A 14,042-nucleotide genomic window follows, 5' to 3' on the forward strand; every position below is an offset into this window, starting at 1 on the left:
TACATGGAGCCGGAAGGTCTCTGGTGGACCAATGCCCTGAACTCAGATCTCCCACCTTAAGAGGCACAAGCCTGACACCTGGCTGGAGCACCAAGACCCTGTCAGCCACACGGCTCAGAAGAAAAGGGAAAAAGAGAAGAAAAGAAAGAAAAAGAGAAAGAAAGAAAGAGCGAGAGAGAGAAAAGAAAGAAAAGAAAGAAAGAAAAGAAAGTTATTAAAATAAAGATTAAAAAAATTAAAATGTAATAAAGAAAGAAAGAAAGAAAAAAAAAGACAGAAAGAAAGGAGAGCAACCAAACCAGAAAACAAAGCCATAAATGATAACCAGCACTAAAAAAAAAAAAAAAAGGACAGACAGAACCCTAGGATTTATGGTAAAAGCAAAGCTATACAGACAAAAATCACACAAAGAAGCATACACATACACACTCACAAAAAGAGAAAAAGTAAAAAGTGTGTGTGTGTATATATATATATATATATATATATATATATATACACATACATATATATATTAAAAAAAAAAGGAAGAGAGCAACCAAATCAATAAAGAAATCTACCAATGATAATATAGGGTAAATACTAAAGTAAGGTAAACATAAAACCAAAAACAAATTAGATGCAGAAAGCAAACCCTAAGTCTACAGTTGCTCCAAAAGTCCACTGCCTCAATTTTGGGATGATTCGTTGTCTATTCAGGTATTCGAGAGATGCTGGGTACATTGAGTTGATTGTGGGGATTTAATCTGCTGCTCCTGAGGCTGCTGGCAGATCCTTCTCTTCTTTGTTCACACAGCTCTTGGGGTTCAGCTTTGGATTTGGCCCTGCCTCTGCCTGTAGGTTGTCTGAGGGCATCTGTTCTTCGCTCAGACAGGACGGGGTTAAAGGAGCAGCTGATTCGGGGTCTCTGACTCACTCAGGCCATGGGGAGGGAAGGGTACGGAGTGTGGAGCGAGCCTGTGGCGGCAGAGGCCACCATGACGTTGCAACAGCCTGAGGTGCACCGTGTGTTCTCCTGGGGAAGTTGTCCCTGGATCACGGGACCCTGGCAGTGGCAGGCTGCACAGGCTCCCAGGAGGGGAGGTGTGGATAGTGACCTGTGCTTGCACAGAGGCTTCTTGGTGGCTGCAGCAGCAGCCTTAGCGTCTCATGCCTGTCTCTGGTGTTTGTGCTGATAGTCGCGGCTCGTGCCATCTCTGGAGCTCGTTTAGGCGGTGTTCTTTTTTTTTTTTTTTTGCGATACGTGGGCCTCTTACTGTTGTGGGCTCTCCTGTTGCGGAGCACAGGCTCCGGACGTGCAGGCTCAGCGGCCTTGGCTCACAGGCCCAGCTGCTCCGCAGCATGTGGGATCTTCCTGGACTGGGGCACGAGCCCGTGTCCCCTGCATTGGCAGGCGGACTCTCAAGCACTGCGCCACCTGGGAAGCCCTAGGCGGTGCTCTTAATCCCCTCTCCTCGCGCACCCTGAAAGAATGACTCTTGCCTCATAGGCAGTTCCAGACTTTTCCCGGACTCCCTCCCGGCACACTAGCCCCCTTCAGGCTGTGTTTACGTAGCCAACCCCAGTCCTCTCCCTGGAAACCGAACTCCGAAGCCCGAGCCTCAGCTCCCAGCCCCCACCCGCCCCGGCGGGTGAGCAGACAAGCCTCTCGGGCTGGTGAGTGCTGGTCGGCACTGATCCTCTGTGCGGGAATCTCTCCACTTTGCCCTCTGCATCCCTGTTGCTGCACTCTCCTCCGTGGCTCTGAAGCTTCCCCTCTGCCCACCCCCTGTCTCCACCAGCGAAGGGGCTTCTTAGTGTGTGGAAACATTTCCTCCTTCACAGCTCCCTCCCAGAGGTGCAGGTCCCGTCCCTATTGTTTTGTCTCTGTTTTTTCTTTTTTCTTTTGCCCTACACAGGTACGTGGTGAGTTTCTTGCCTTTTGGGAAGTCTGAGGTCTTCTGGCAGCGTTCAGTAGGTGTTTTGTAGGAGTTGTTCCACATGTACATGTATTTCTGATGTATTTGTGGGGAGGAAGGTGATCTCCGCGTCTTACTCCTCTGTCATCTTGAAGGGCTCTTGAGCAGGATATTTTAATCTGAGACTTAAAAGTTTATTAAGAATGGGTTAAATGGAAAACAGGTGAGAGAGAAAACAGGCAAGGGAGGAAAGAAGACTAATTCAAAAGAAAAACTCTCCTCTTACAAATCACTCAATTACGCAACTTCCCACTCTTGCAAATGGACCATGTATTATACTAGTTTACATCTCACCCATTCTACTCTTCTATTTTACTCCTAACCACAGTTCAATTAAATAAAAATGTACTAAATCCATTTACCTGAAAAATGCTGTGCTTTATGCAGTGTGGAATATAGATATAAGTAAGATGTAAGTCTTTCTCTCAGTTTTAGCATCTACATAGTAATTTGAGGAGCATCCAAAATATTGCTATACAGTGTAATAACAAAAAAGAAAGTGAAAATATATAAAGTGCGATAACAATGAAGAAATTTAAAGACTATAAAATGGAGAAGAGTCGAATAACGTGTCACGTAAGTTGTGTGACAAATACAAAAATATAGAAATGTCTAGCAAAATGATTTTTTCTAAGAGACTTGGGAGAGGGGGTAGGATGAGGAGAAAAGAGAAAGGTAAAGCCTTGTGCAAGGAGAATTTCAAGGGTGATGCTCTAGGATCTATTTGTTATTTTCCTCAAAATAACATATATTCCAGAATGTAAAGTTCAGAAGAAATGCAAAAGCATCGCATGACACCAATCCTGGCATTTTCCTAATTTTCTCACTGATAAAGAATTTAATAAATGTGTATACCTCACATATAATACTTTATATATAACAATATTGGTGACCCTACCACAAAACACATTACACATTTTCAAGCAAATATTTACAGTGAAACTACTCTACTCTAATTATACTTTTGACCAGGCTTTGCAATCGAAAAGTAACATAATTATTACTAAAAAGTCAATGTGATATATATGAAATAATTGTGCATGCCTTTTAAAGAATGTACTAAATTTGTATTTTTTAATATTAAGAAGTGTATGTAAAGAAAGCAAGTACTCGCAGAATAAAAATACAGTATACTATAGTTGAGTGCTATTCGTGAAATTTCATTTCGTAAAATTATAACAAAATTGTACACTATAGTTTAAAACAATTCAGTTAACAGATTAAAAGTTCACTAAATCATGATTGTTTAACGTAAATATCTATTTGCAAAAATGCATCCTTAAAAACTTAGGTAACACACATATGCTTTCAGAATTTGTTGATGATCCAAACATTTGATATGTGCTTTAGCTAATAAGCACTAATACTTAAAACATAAAATTCCAGTGTTAACAACCCAAACTTTAAACACATTTTTATTCATTGTGCATTTAGTTTCCAAATTCTTCCGGTTTCTAAGATGTAAGAAGCTCACAATTTGCCATTTTAATAAGGTCTGTATAAATGCATTTAATATTCAAAATCTGACTTGTTGTCAGTCCTAATTAAAGTAAACAAAGCTTTGCAATGAATGAATTTAATTACTTTGAAACTAGTATGTCTAACTAAGATGAAAAGCAAACGAGTACAATCTAATCTCAGCAAAGAATATTTATGATTATAAGCTTTGTCAATAGCAAAGTGCACCAACTGTTCATATATCTGACTTCCAAGAAATACATGAATGCTAATCAGTTCATTAGAGGCTTCTAGGTTGTGATATTTAGCGACAGGATGTAGAAGCTTTCTTGTCCATGGAGTGTAATTGTACTCAGAATGAAAAATTGTTTCCAACAAAGCTTCATCCTTCCTACTTCTGATTTCCTGCTCGTTGCTTTTTATGAGCTACATACCTTTCAAGAAGCTGACATCATTCAGCTTCTGTGTCATATGAACACAAGTATGCATAGGTCCTGAGATCACCTGCTGAGCAGGATTCTACCACCTGTATTCTAAGCTCAGGAATTTATCTCAGGTCCTATGTTCCAGGTAACTGAGCTTCATAATTAGTACACATACAGTATATTACCAGAAACTGTATGCAAGCAAAACCTTTTATAAAATGCTTTCTATCTATAGGGAACAATAAAAAGTGCCTCAGTGAACAGTTCTTAATGATTATAATAAATTGTCACATATGAATATTTTAATATGATAAAATTGGGGGGGAAGCTAAGAATGATGAATCTGATACAATTCTACAATAACAAATTTTGTTTAAAAAGCATACTTTGCCAAATTAGAAGGTGTGGCAAATATATATTTGATGGATAAACACAGATTTTAGTTTTAAAAAAACAACCTTCTCAAATGTAGTGATAAAGGCATCCTGCCTAATAAAAGAAGAGACTGGGTGGATAGGAAACATATGAAAGGAAACAAACACATTAGCCTGAATTGATTGTTGCTGGAGTGCATTTTTATGATATCTCCCAAAAGAGACAGTGAAGAAAGCTAAAATTGAACTAATTAACAATTAAGCTGAAAGTATATAATACAATAAAATCTATGACAAGCCAGGTAATAATTTTGTGATTTGACAAATCTCAGGGGAGAAGAGATAGAAAGAGGAAAAGTAGTTACTTTATTTCAAGTATCTCAGTTTAAAATAAAATATTAGGAGTATCTATTTATAAGAGCTCGTTTAGAAGTGGGTTATCCTTTCATATAGAATTCTGAAGTTCATATGGAATTTTGATAATGCATAGTAGTAATACTTTATTAGAAGGCAAAAGACATCTAATTTCACAGAATGGTTTGGAAAGCAACTCAACATTAGTTTCTGGAAATAAAAAAAAAAGTTTACTACTTCAATCACTCATTAGAGATTAACTGACAAACTTAGTAAAACCGAAGATAATTGAATATCAAGGAACCTTAAATTAAGCAGGACACAATCCTAATGCTATTAGTTTTTATGTATATATGTATATCCACACACACACTTCCACATAAACATACACACACACATATTTTGTCAATGTTATTTTGGGTCTAGAGAATACCTACACCAGTAGTGACTGGGATAGGTTCGGTTCTGATTTTGGAACCATGTCGTATTTCTAAAGGAGATTTTAAAGCTTCTTGAATATGAGTTAATTTTTAATATATAACAACTCTTGAAATTAAGCTGACTAGTCACAACAGTTTATAAAGTCTTCATCTGCTTCCTAAAACATTTCAAAAGTATCTAAATCACAACATGACATTAGATTCAAACTTCCTCAAATTGAGTTTTCCTATCCTTTCAGTTTACCATGAACATCAGAAGGAAATAGGGCATATGGAAGGAAAAAGATGAGACAACATATTATTCATATTAATAAAAAGGAAAAAAAGGATTGAAATCAATAAACTTCTATATTATTCTTGATAGGTAAAAGCCTTGATAAATTTCCTTGCAAGAAGGCAAAGGTTAAACCTTCTATAATTTGGCTCTTGGCTCTGTAGGGTGATCTCTGGTTATGCAAGTATACTTAAAATGTTAAGTAAATCGTACTCCTAATTGACTAGTGACTTAAGCTATTTAGATATCAAAGGATATGGACATCTTTGTCACAAACTTATCATGCAAGTCCTCAGGAGGGGGAAAGATTTTCAAATCTTTCTCAAGCTGTTGAAGCTGCCTTCCCATCTGCTTCAAATTCTTTTCCAGCGTTTCTACAGAAACTAAGAGAGAGAATATTATACGCATTAGAAGGACAAAATTATAATATAAAAAAGTAAAACACTCTAGAAACAAAACATTTGTGAAAAACCTTAAAATAATAATGGAAATCCACTAAAATAAATGAAAGGTAAATTTCATTTAAATTTTTTGATTTTTAAATCCAGAAATGAAGAAAATTTAATAAAAGATTATTTAAAACAGAAGATGAAATTTAGGAAAAGCTCACATGTACAAACCACATTCAAGAAATACTTTTTGTTGAAAATCAGAGTCCTTGACCTCTACAAACAAAACAAAATAAACAGTCTATTCAGAAAAAGAAGGCAAAGAAAGACAATTGTTTTTAAAATTAAAACTATTTCAATATAATTTTAGCATTTTTCAAAATCATGATCTTTTGAGAGGGAAAAATAAAATATACATGGAAAACATGGAGAAAGTATGCTCTTCTGTTCAAGGTCTCCCATGACAGGAATGAAAAGGTATCAGGGGTTATCTGAATAACATGTGAAACAAATGTCAAACTTTCTTTAGTGGTACTATGAGGACAATCTGTGTTTATTAACTAATAAAGATTTTTTTGTGTGTACATTCTTGCCCAGTGCAAATCACAAGTGATTTCACATACAGCTAAACCCAGGATGGATAGATAGATGGCTGGATGGAAGAGAGATATACTATAATTTTTAATTAACATTTAAATTGAATGTGTTAGCACACCATTGGACAAAATCACATACTTAAAACATTATGATTAAGTTTGCTGATCAAATTTTATTACACACACACATCAAATTTGGGAAACACCTAGTGAAAAGACAAATAAAATCTGAGGAACTCCCATGTAACAAAACGCACAAGGCAAACACTGGGAAGGAACATAGGTGGATTATTTGTTTTTTTCTGACACCTAATACTTCATTCCAATAGCTACCAATTCTCCAACGCCAACTGGGTGTCTCCCAATTCACTTCAATTCTGACATGCATTGCCTGGAGTTAGCCCAGAACCCACAGATTTAAGGACTTAGTCCCACAAGACTGCCCTCACTTCACAGGACAGTCACAAGTCCCAGGGATCACCCATACTTCTAACCAATGATAAATTCAAGGGTTCCCATGCCCTCCCCACCAACTCATTTATTTTTTAGAATGTGAAAAATTATAATGTGAGTTCCCTCACAGAACTCAGGGAAGTACTTACTATACTTGCTACTACAGTTTTTATTATAAAGGATATAACTCAGGAATAGCCAAATGGAAGACATGCATAGGGCAAGGAATGGGGAGGGAGGGGGTAGCACAGTCTCCATGTTCTCTCCAGGTACGCTGCCCTCCCAGCATGTCCCTATGCTCACTACAGCAGAAGCTCCCTTAGCTTCGTCATTTCAGTCTCATCGCAGCTTCACGACACAGGCACGATTGAGCACATCACTGGCGATTGGTGACTGAACTGGAGCTCAGAGGGTGGGCTGAAAGTTCTAACCCTCTAATCACATGGTTGGTACCTCTGTCAACCAGTGCCCCCATCCTGAAGTTCCCTAAGCTGGCCCTCCCCCCCATCTGCCTTGAGTCATCTCAGTAGCATACAAAATACACTCTCATCATTTAAGAAAGATTTTAGGAATCAGGAATAAGACCCAATATATAGTTTTTACTCTGCCGCATGGACACTGAAGTGCATGTCTGGTCAGAAGGCAGAACTCCAGTACCTGTGAGGAGGTATAAGATGAGTACGTTTTTGATTTATGAGTTGTCACCCTCAGAGCTGCCTAACAGCCTGGGCAGCCCTCAGAGGAGACCAGCTGCTTGTGATTGAACATAAAGCTATCCCAGTGAGTGAGTGCTTCTCAGTGGGAAGAGAGAAGGGCTTCAGGTTCAGATGAAATGCTTATTAGGGGATCCTCTGAGCCTCTTCCAACTCATTGGTAGCAGTGGGTCAGGGACTACGTTCTATCACTGTGATATGAAGCAACTTCTCACTGGCTCAATTTCCACATGAGTGAAATAGGAAGAATCTCGTCTCATACCTTTACCTCATTGCTATTTCATAAAGATCAAATGCTATGATATAGGATGAAGAATTTTTTTTAAAATAAAATGGATTATGAGATGTTACTCTTATTCTTAGAACTCAGTAAGACATGAAGACCTTAAAGATTAAAGTCAGTAATATTAGAATCTAAGGAAACTTAAAAAATAATCGTCATCATCACCATCATCATCATCATCAACATGCCAGGAACAGTGTTGTAGAACTCAGGCTAAAAAGAAAAGTTGCTAATTTCAAGAGCAAAATGTTTGGGATGTTAGGAAGCTGTGGGGCATATTCAAACATTTAAGGTTGACATCATAAGGAGTAAGCAGGTTGTCTTAAAAAGTGGTTCTGTGGCTACTCTACAGATAGAAATCCCATTAAGCCATTACTTAAGCTTCATCAGCACTATCTGATTACATTTATGTATTATAGTTAAGAGAATTTAAGTGTGATTGATCAACTTTTAGTGAAACCAGCAGTGCTGGTTTTTAAATGAAGACCAAAGCACAACTGAAAGAAAGAAATGTGTGTGCAAGTTCTAGGAGAATAAAATACTATCCAATGTTTGGGGCCATCTGATGGGTGAAACTAAAGAGTATTTAAGAATTTCTTTGGTGTTTTTCTTTTTCAGCAATTATGTTTACAAAGATAGCACCTTTATACATCCGTGAACATCATTTAGCCACACTTTTCTCATGTGTCACGTTTTTTGAGGTCAGTGACTATAATTTTTTGTATTAGAAATCCCAACTGGAGCAGAGAATTTTAAATTGTACACCCTCAAAGAAGTGTTAATTTACTGGTGTCTCTGTATCTGACCTGTGTATGAATTTTATCTTTCAACTTTGTCACATTTCTTGACCAAGAAATTAATCTTATTTTTTATTTTTAATTCCTTTTCATTATTTAGAAGTAACAAAACATAGCCATCATCAAACAGAATTCACTAGATTTTTTTAAGGCAATTTCAATTTTTGCATTTTACTCAATATTCAATCAGATGGGATGTCACCTCAGATACCATGTATCTCTGTCCCCAGCTAACTGCCCATCTGTAATCTCCACACGTTAGTGGGCAGCAGAACCATAAATTCTGTTTCCTGTGCTAGAAACCTGCTAGTCTTGACCCTTCCCTCTCCTGAACCCTCAGATCCAAAGGATCGTGACATTCCTCACATTTTACATGACAAATAGGACCTACTTCCTTGCTAGGTTGAACACTATTCAAGGCATCTGGAACACTTTTCTCTGCCCTCTTGTCTCCTACTGTTTCTCTCAGAGCCATATCCACACTGTACATGGAAGTTTCCAGACAAACATTAATTTAAAGATGTCCCTTCCCTGCTTAAAAACCAGGCAATAAACTGTTTACATGACAACATGGGAGTTCCACCCACAACTTGGCTCTACCTCCTAATCAGCCACACTTTACTCCCAAGTCAACAGTCCTGCTCGTAGCTCCCTTCCTCCCAAACCCTTTCATCTGTTCCGTACCTGATGATGGAAATACCGTGTCTATTTGCCTTGCCCACTCCACCCAAGTCATTCTTATTCATACTCTACAATATGAGTCCAAAACCCCGGTCAGGCCCCTGGTGACATGCCTTCCCTACGTGTCATACCTGGTAATTATCTCTATCTTTGCAATTACTACACTCTATTACTTTTATCGTTTTATGTGTCTTCCTCTCCCAACTAACTGGGGATTCCTAAGGGAAGAGAGCCATATTTTATTCATCTTTGTACCTTGGGTTACATAATACAGTGCAGATACTCAAATGTTTGTTGAAGGAATGGATTTTGTATTTAACTTTAACCTCTTGAGATAAAAGCATTAAAATGGGAAAATAGAACAGATTAAATATCTAAAACCTTAAAATCCAAGACACAGACTTTTCTCCAAGTGCCTAGTTATTATGATAATTATACACTAGAGGTGTTAGAAAAGTTCTGAATAAAAGTCAAAATCACAACCATAAATATTTAGATTTACAGAAATCATGAATATAGGCTCTCTGTAATACGATGGCCTCTATGATTTACCACGTTAAGATTTCAAATAAAAAAGGAGAAATTGTATACATTTAAGTAATCTCTGTAATTAAATAATAATTGTCTATGAATATCTCCTGGAGGTATTGGTCATTATTTTATAACAAGCTTACTAAGAAATGTCACAGTCATTCTTACATACCATGATACATTTCAGGGAAGTTGATTCCTTTAAAGAATGCTTAAACAGCAACTTATTAACAAAAAACTGTAAACATTCAAACTAAATTACCCTCCCTATGCTCCTAGACACAATTGTTTTGTGAGAGAAACTATAGCATTTCAAGCTTTCAACATAGTGATTTTTCCTAGACAATTGTAATAATAAAGGTATTAATAAAGCTGTAAGAATATTTCACAAATGCACATTAAAAATAATAAAATGAATGGACAAGATGGACAAAAACCTCAGTACCATTAAAAGAAATCCCTAACATTAAATAGGCCTAGAACAAAATCTAAGATCTACAGTATCATTATAACATTCATTATGTTGATGGAAAAGCATAAAACTGAAATAAGATGGTAAAAAAAGCAGAAACTCAAAATAAATTGCAGCTTGGTTTATAACAGGCAAAGGTGTAAACTGAAAGAAGCAATGCTAAGTGACTGGCCAGTCACCCTCAGCTTGTCTTCTGCTCAGCTTTTCCTTCTTCCCATTGTTCTGATTCTTGATGGAACTCCACATAATAATACATTATAATTTGCATCCCCTAATTAACTTCTTATATTGGGTTGGCCAAAAAGCTCGTTTGGGTTTTTCCATAAGATGTTACAGAAAAATCCGAATGAACTTTTTGTCCAACCCAGTACTACAGAGGACCCCTGACTTACATTCCACTTAACAATTTTTCAACTTTACGACGGTGGGGAGAGCTATGCATTCAATAGAAACCATACTTCATATACTGAATGCTGACCTTTTCCCAGGATAGCAATATGTGGTACACACTTTTGTGATGATGGACAGCAAGCCGCAGTTCCTAGTCAGCCATGCAAGAGTAAACAATCGATACGCTTACAAACCATTCTGTACCCAGAGAACCATTCTGGTTTTCACTTTCAGCACAGTATTCAATAAATTGCATGAGCTATTCAACACGTTATTATAAATTAGGCTTAGTGTTAGATGATTTTACCTAACTATAGGTTAATGTAAGTGTTCTGAACACGTGTAAGTTAGGCCAGGCTAAGCTATGAACTTTGGTAGGTTAGGTGTATACAATGAATTTTCAACTTATGGTATTTTCAACTTGCAATGGGTTTATCTGGATGTAACATCATCATAAGTCAAGGAAGATCTATACATGCGATGATGGTTTTGCTGTTACCTTTTTTATATACATCACACTGCAAAGGAATTGCCTATATTTGTTATGGAGTCTGGAGAGAGGACAGGTAGGCAGAAGGCAAGCAGAGGAAATGACAAGCACAACCAGTGAAAGGGCTCCAGTCGGTTCTACTGACCCATTTCCCCCACTCTGGGCAGAAAAGAAGTAGCTTTGTCCTCTCTGACTATAAAGAAGGTGCTAAAGGCATAACAACCTTTTTACAAGAGAAAACAATATTAGTGGGAGAAGCCTATCTAATGGAAAATCATGTTTACCTATAAGAATTTGAAAACTCCTTTCTGCAATTAAGATGTTCAAGAAAATGGTAAATATTAAAGAAAAGAGGCCCGTAATAGAGATGTTTGTAACAATATTCAAAATATTCCCTCAAGATAATGGTTTTGTGTGCATGTTTGTGGGAGGGAGGTGTGGCTGCTTTTAATGTGGCCCATGATAAATACAGACTAACTGACATGCAAATTATGAGATGAGTTTTCATGTATGGCTATTAGAGACCATGCAGCCTAACAAGTCCTGGACTGCATGCATATCTCTAAACTTGAAAAATTCCAAATTTTTTCTCCTGCTTAGATCTTTCCCCTGAACTCCAACTGCCCATTGAGTAGCTTTACTTAATATTTAATAGGCATCTTAAACTCACATTTTCAAATTGGAACTTATCTTGCTTCTGGAATCTGCTCCTGCACCTCAGTAAATGATTGGTGTTATGACTCCTCTCTTTCCCTCATACCCCACATACTCAATCACAGAGTAAATCCTGTTGATTTCTACCTTCAATGTAGGTGCATTGCCTAAATCCTTCTCACCTCCCTTGCTACAACCTCTCGGTCCCAGCCAACATGCTCTCTCCCCTGGATTATTCTTACAGCATCAAACTGGTTTCACTGCATCTGCCCATTGTTCCTCTACATTTTCCCCCAAAGAAGCAGTCAAAGCAATCCTTTGAAAATGCAAGCCAGATGTCACTCTTTTGCTCAAAGCCCTTCCAATGGCTCCCCATCTCAGAGAAAAGTCAAAATCCTTATAATGGCCAATAACGTCCTATTGGATCTGCTACCTTTCTGATCGTATCTCCTATTACGCCCCCCCCCCCCCCCCCCCCGCCTCCCTCTGATCCAGTCTCACATCCATATCTAGGGCTTAGGCACCTGCTCTTCCTTCTGCCTAGAGTGCTTCTCTCACACACCTTGTCATGCCTCCTCACTCCTCTGTCAGGCTTTCACGCAAAGGCCTTCTCTATGGGGCCTTCTCTGACCTCCCAACCTACATTCCAAAAAACAAACAAAAAAACACCTGGCCTAGGATTCCACAGCTAACCACCTGACATAATATACATTGACTTCTTTCTTTGTTCTGTATCCACTACCTAAAATGTAAATTTCAAGAGAGTAGAGACTTTTTCCTTTGTGTTCATATACTACTCTATCCAGTACCCCAAATGGAACCTGAGACAGAAGAGGCATTCAGAAAACAACTCATGAAATACTGAATGAATGAATCTTATGTAAGCCACTGTTACTTTTTTTTCTGTCACTCAAAGTCAGTCTAATCCTTATTCTTTTTTGTTTGGTTGGTTTTTGTTTTTTGTGTTTGTCTAATCCTTATTAATACAAGTGCCTAGGACAGTGTCTACCATGCAGCAAGAGTTCGATAAACTTTTTGGAAAGAATTCTTTCCTTATAGGGTCAAAACATCAAAAACTATTAATGAGCACTAGCTCTTTTTTCCGTAAAATATGTAGTTTGACAGACAGCTACTGAGAAGCTGCCATCAAGGTGACAGACATATTTACATGACACAAGGGTCTCCCAACGGATCAGTTTTAAATCTTTGCTTCTGAGGACAGAGGGGAAGATTAACTAAAAAGACATTTTCTTTAGGTTTTCCTATGAAGGAGAGTAAACATCTGTTTAGATGTTTCTATTACTTCTATCATCTATGTTCAGTATTAGTTCATATTTCCATATGGCATTCCTCAATATTTCTGAGCTGATAAATTTGATTTTACATAACATGCAAACACCTCCAGGAAAAAAATAACTATAAGTTGTTGAAGAGCTGCTGGAGACTAGTTGTTTTCAAAGGTTGTTTAGTAGTAGGAACCCTTTTTCAAAAGAAATTTTATATCAAAGTTCAAAATATGAATTAAAAATAGTGTCAGGCTGAAGCACAGAAGAGTAAATGGAATTTTCCATATTCCATTCCTTATGCTATTATGTCCAATTGGAGAAAATGCATTGAGCTGTACATTTATGATTTGTACAATTTCCTCTATGTATATTATTATCTAATTTTTAGAAAGTACAACAGTTTTTCAATAACACAAATCTACAGAATTCTTGGCCTTGTACTCTAAAGCTTGCATGATTTTTAGGCAAGACAGTTGGAATCCGTTCAAACAATTTTCGAGAATATATATTAAAATTCTATAATAATATATTATATCCATGCTTACCTGCATCATTAATGACAGCATAGGCAGATGTGTGTAAACAAGGGGCAAGACGGGAATAAAGACGCAGACCTACTAGAAAATGGACTTGAGGATACGGGGAGGGAGAAGGGTAAGCTGTGACAAAGTGAGAGAGTGGCATGGACACATATACTCTACCAAATGTAAAACAGATAGCTAGTGGGAAGCAGCCGCATAGCACAGGGAAATCAGCTTGGTGCTTTGTGACCACCTAGAGGGTGGGATAGGGAGGGTGGGAGGGAGACAGATTCAAGAGGGAAGAGATATGGGGACATATGTATATGTATAGCTGATTCACTTTGTTATAAAGCAGAAACTAACACACCATTGTAAAGCAATTATACTCCAATAAAGATGTTTAAAAAAAAAAAGAAAGAACCACTGAAAAACAACTACAACAAATGTAGAGAATATTTACATAGTGCTTACTAGGTGCTACATACAAGCTTTATAAAGATGTA

At 37.5% G+C, this 14,042-nt stretch overlaps 1 protein-coding gene across 1 annotated transcript in view; it reads right to left on the reverse strand.

The window, feature by feature from the left end:
* The window catches only part of DIAPH3 (diaphanous related formin 3), a 539,529-nt gene that overhangs the window by 183,484 nt on the left and 342,003 nt on the right, over window positions 1-14,042 (reverse strand). Inside the window, exon 23 of the mRNA XM_073795265.1 lies at window positions 5,542-5,666. Within this exon, the coding sequence (XP_073651366.1) occupies window positions 5,542-5,666 (125 nt within the window). The remainder of the gene's footprint in view (window positions 1-5,541; window positions 5,667-14,042) is intronic.

The sequence above is a fragment of the Tursiops truncatus genome, chromosome 18 (assembly GCF_011762595.2).
Source record: "Tursiops truncatus isolate mTurTru1 chromosome 18, mTurTru1.mat.Y, whole genome shotgun sequence".
Taxonomy (NCBI): domain Eukaryota; kingdom Metazoa; phylum Chordata; class Mammalia; order Artiodactyla; family Delphinidae; genus Tursiops; species Tursiops truncatus.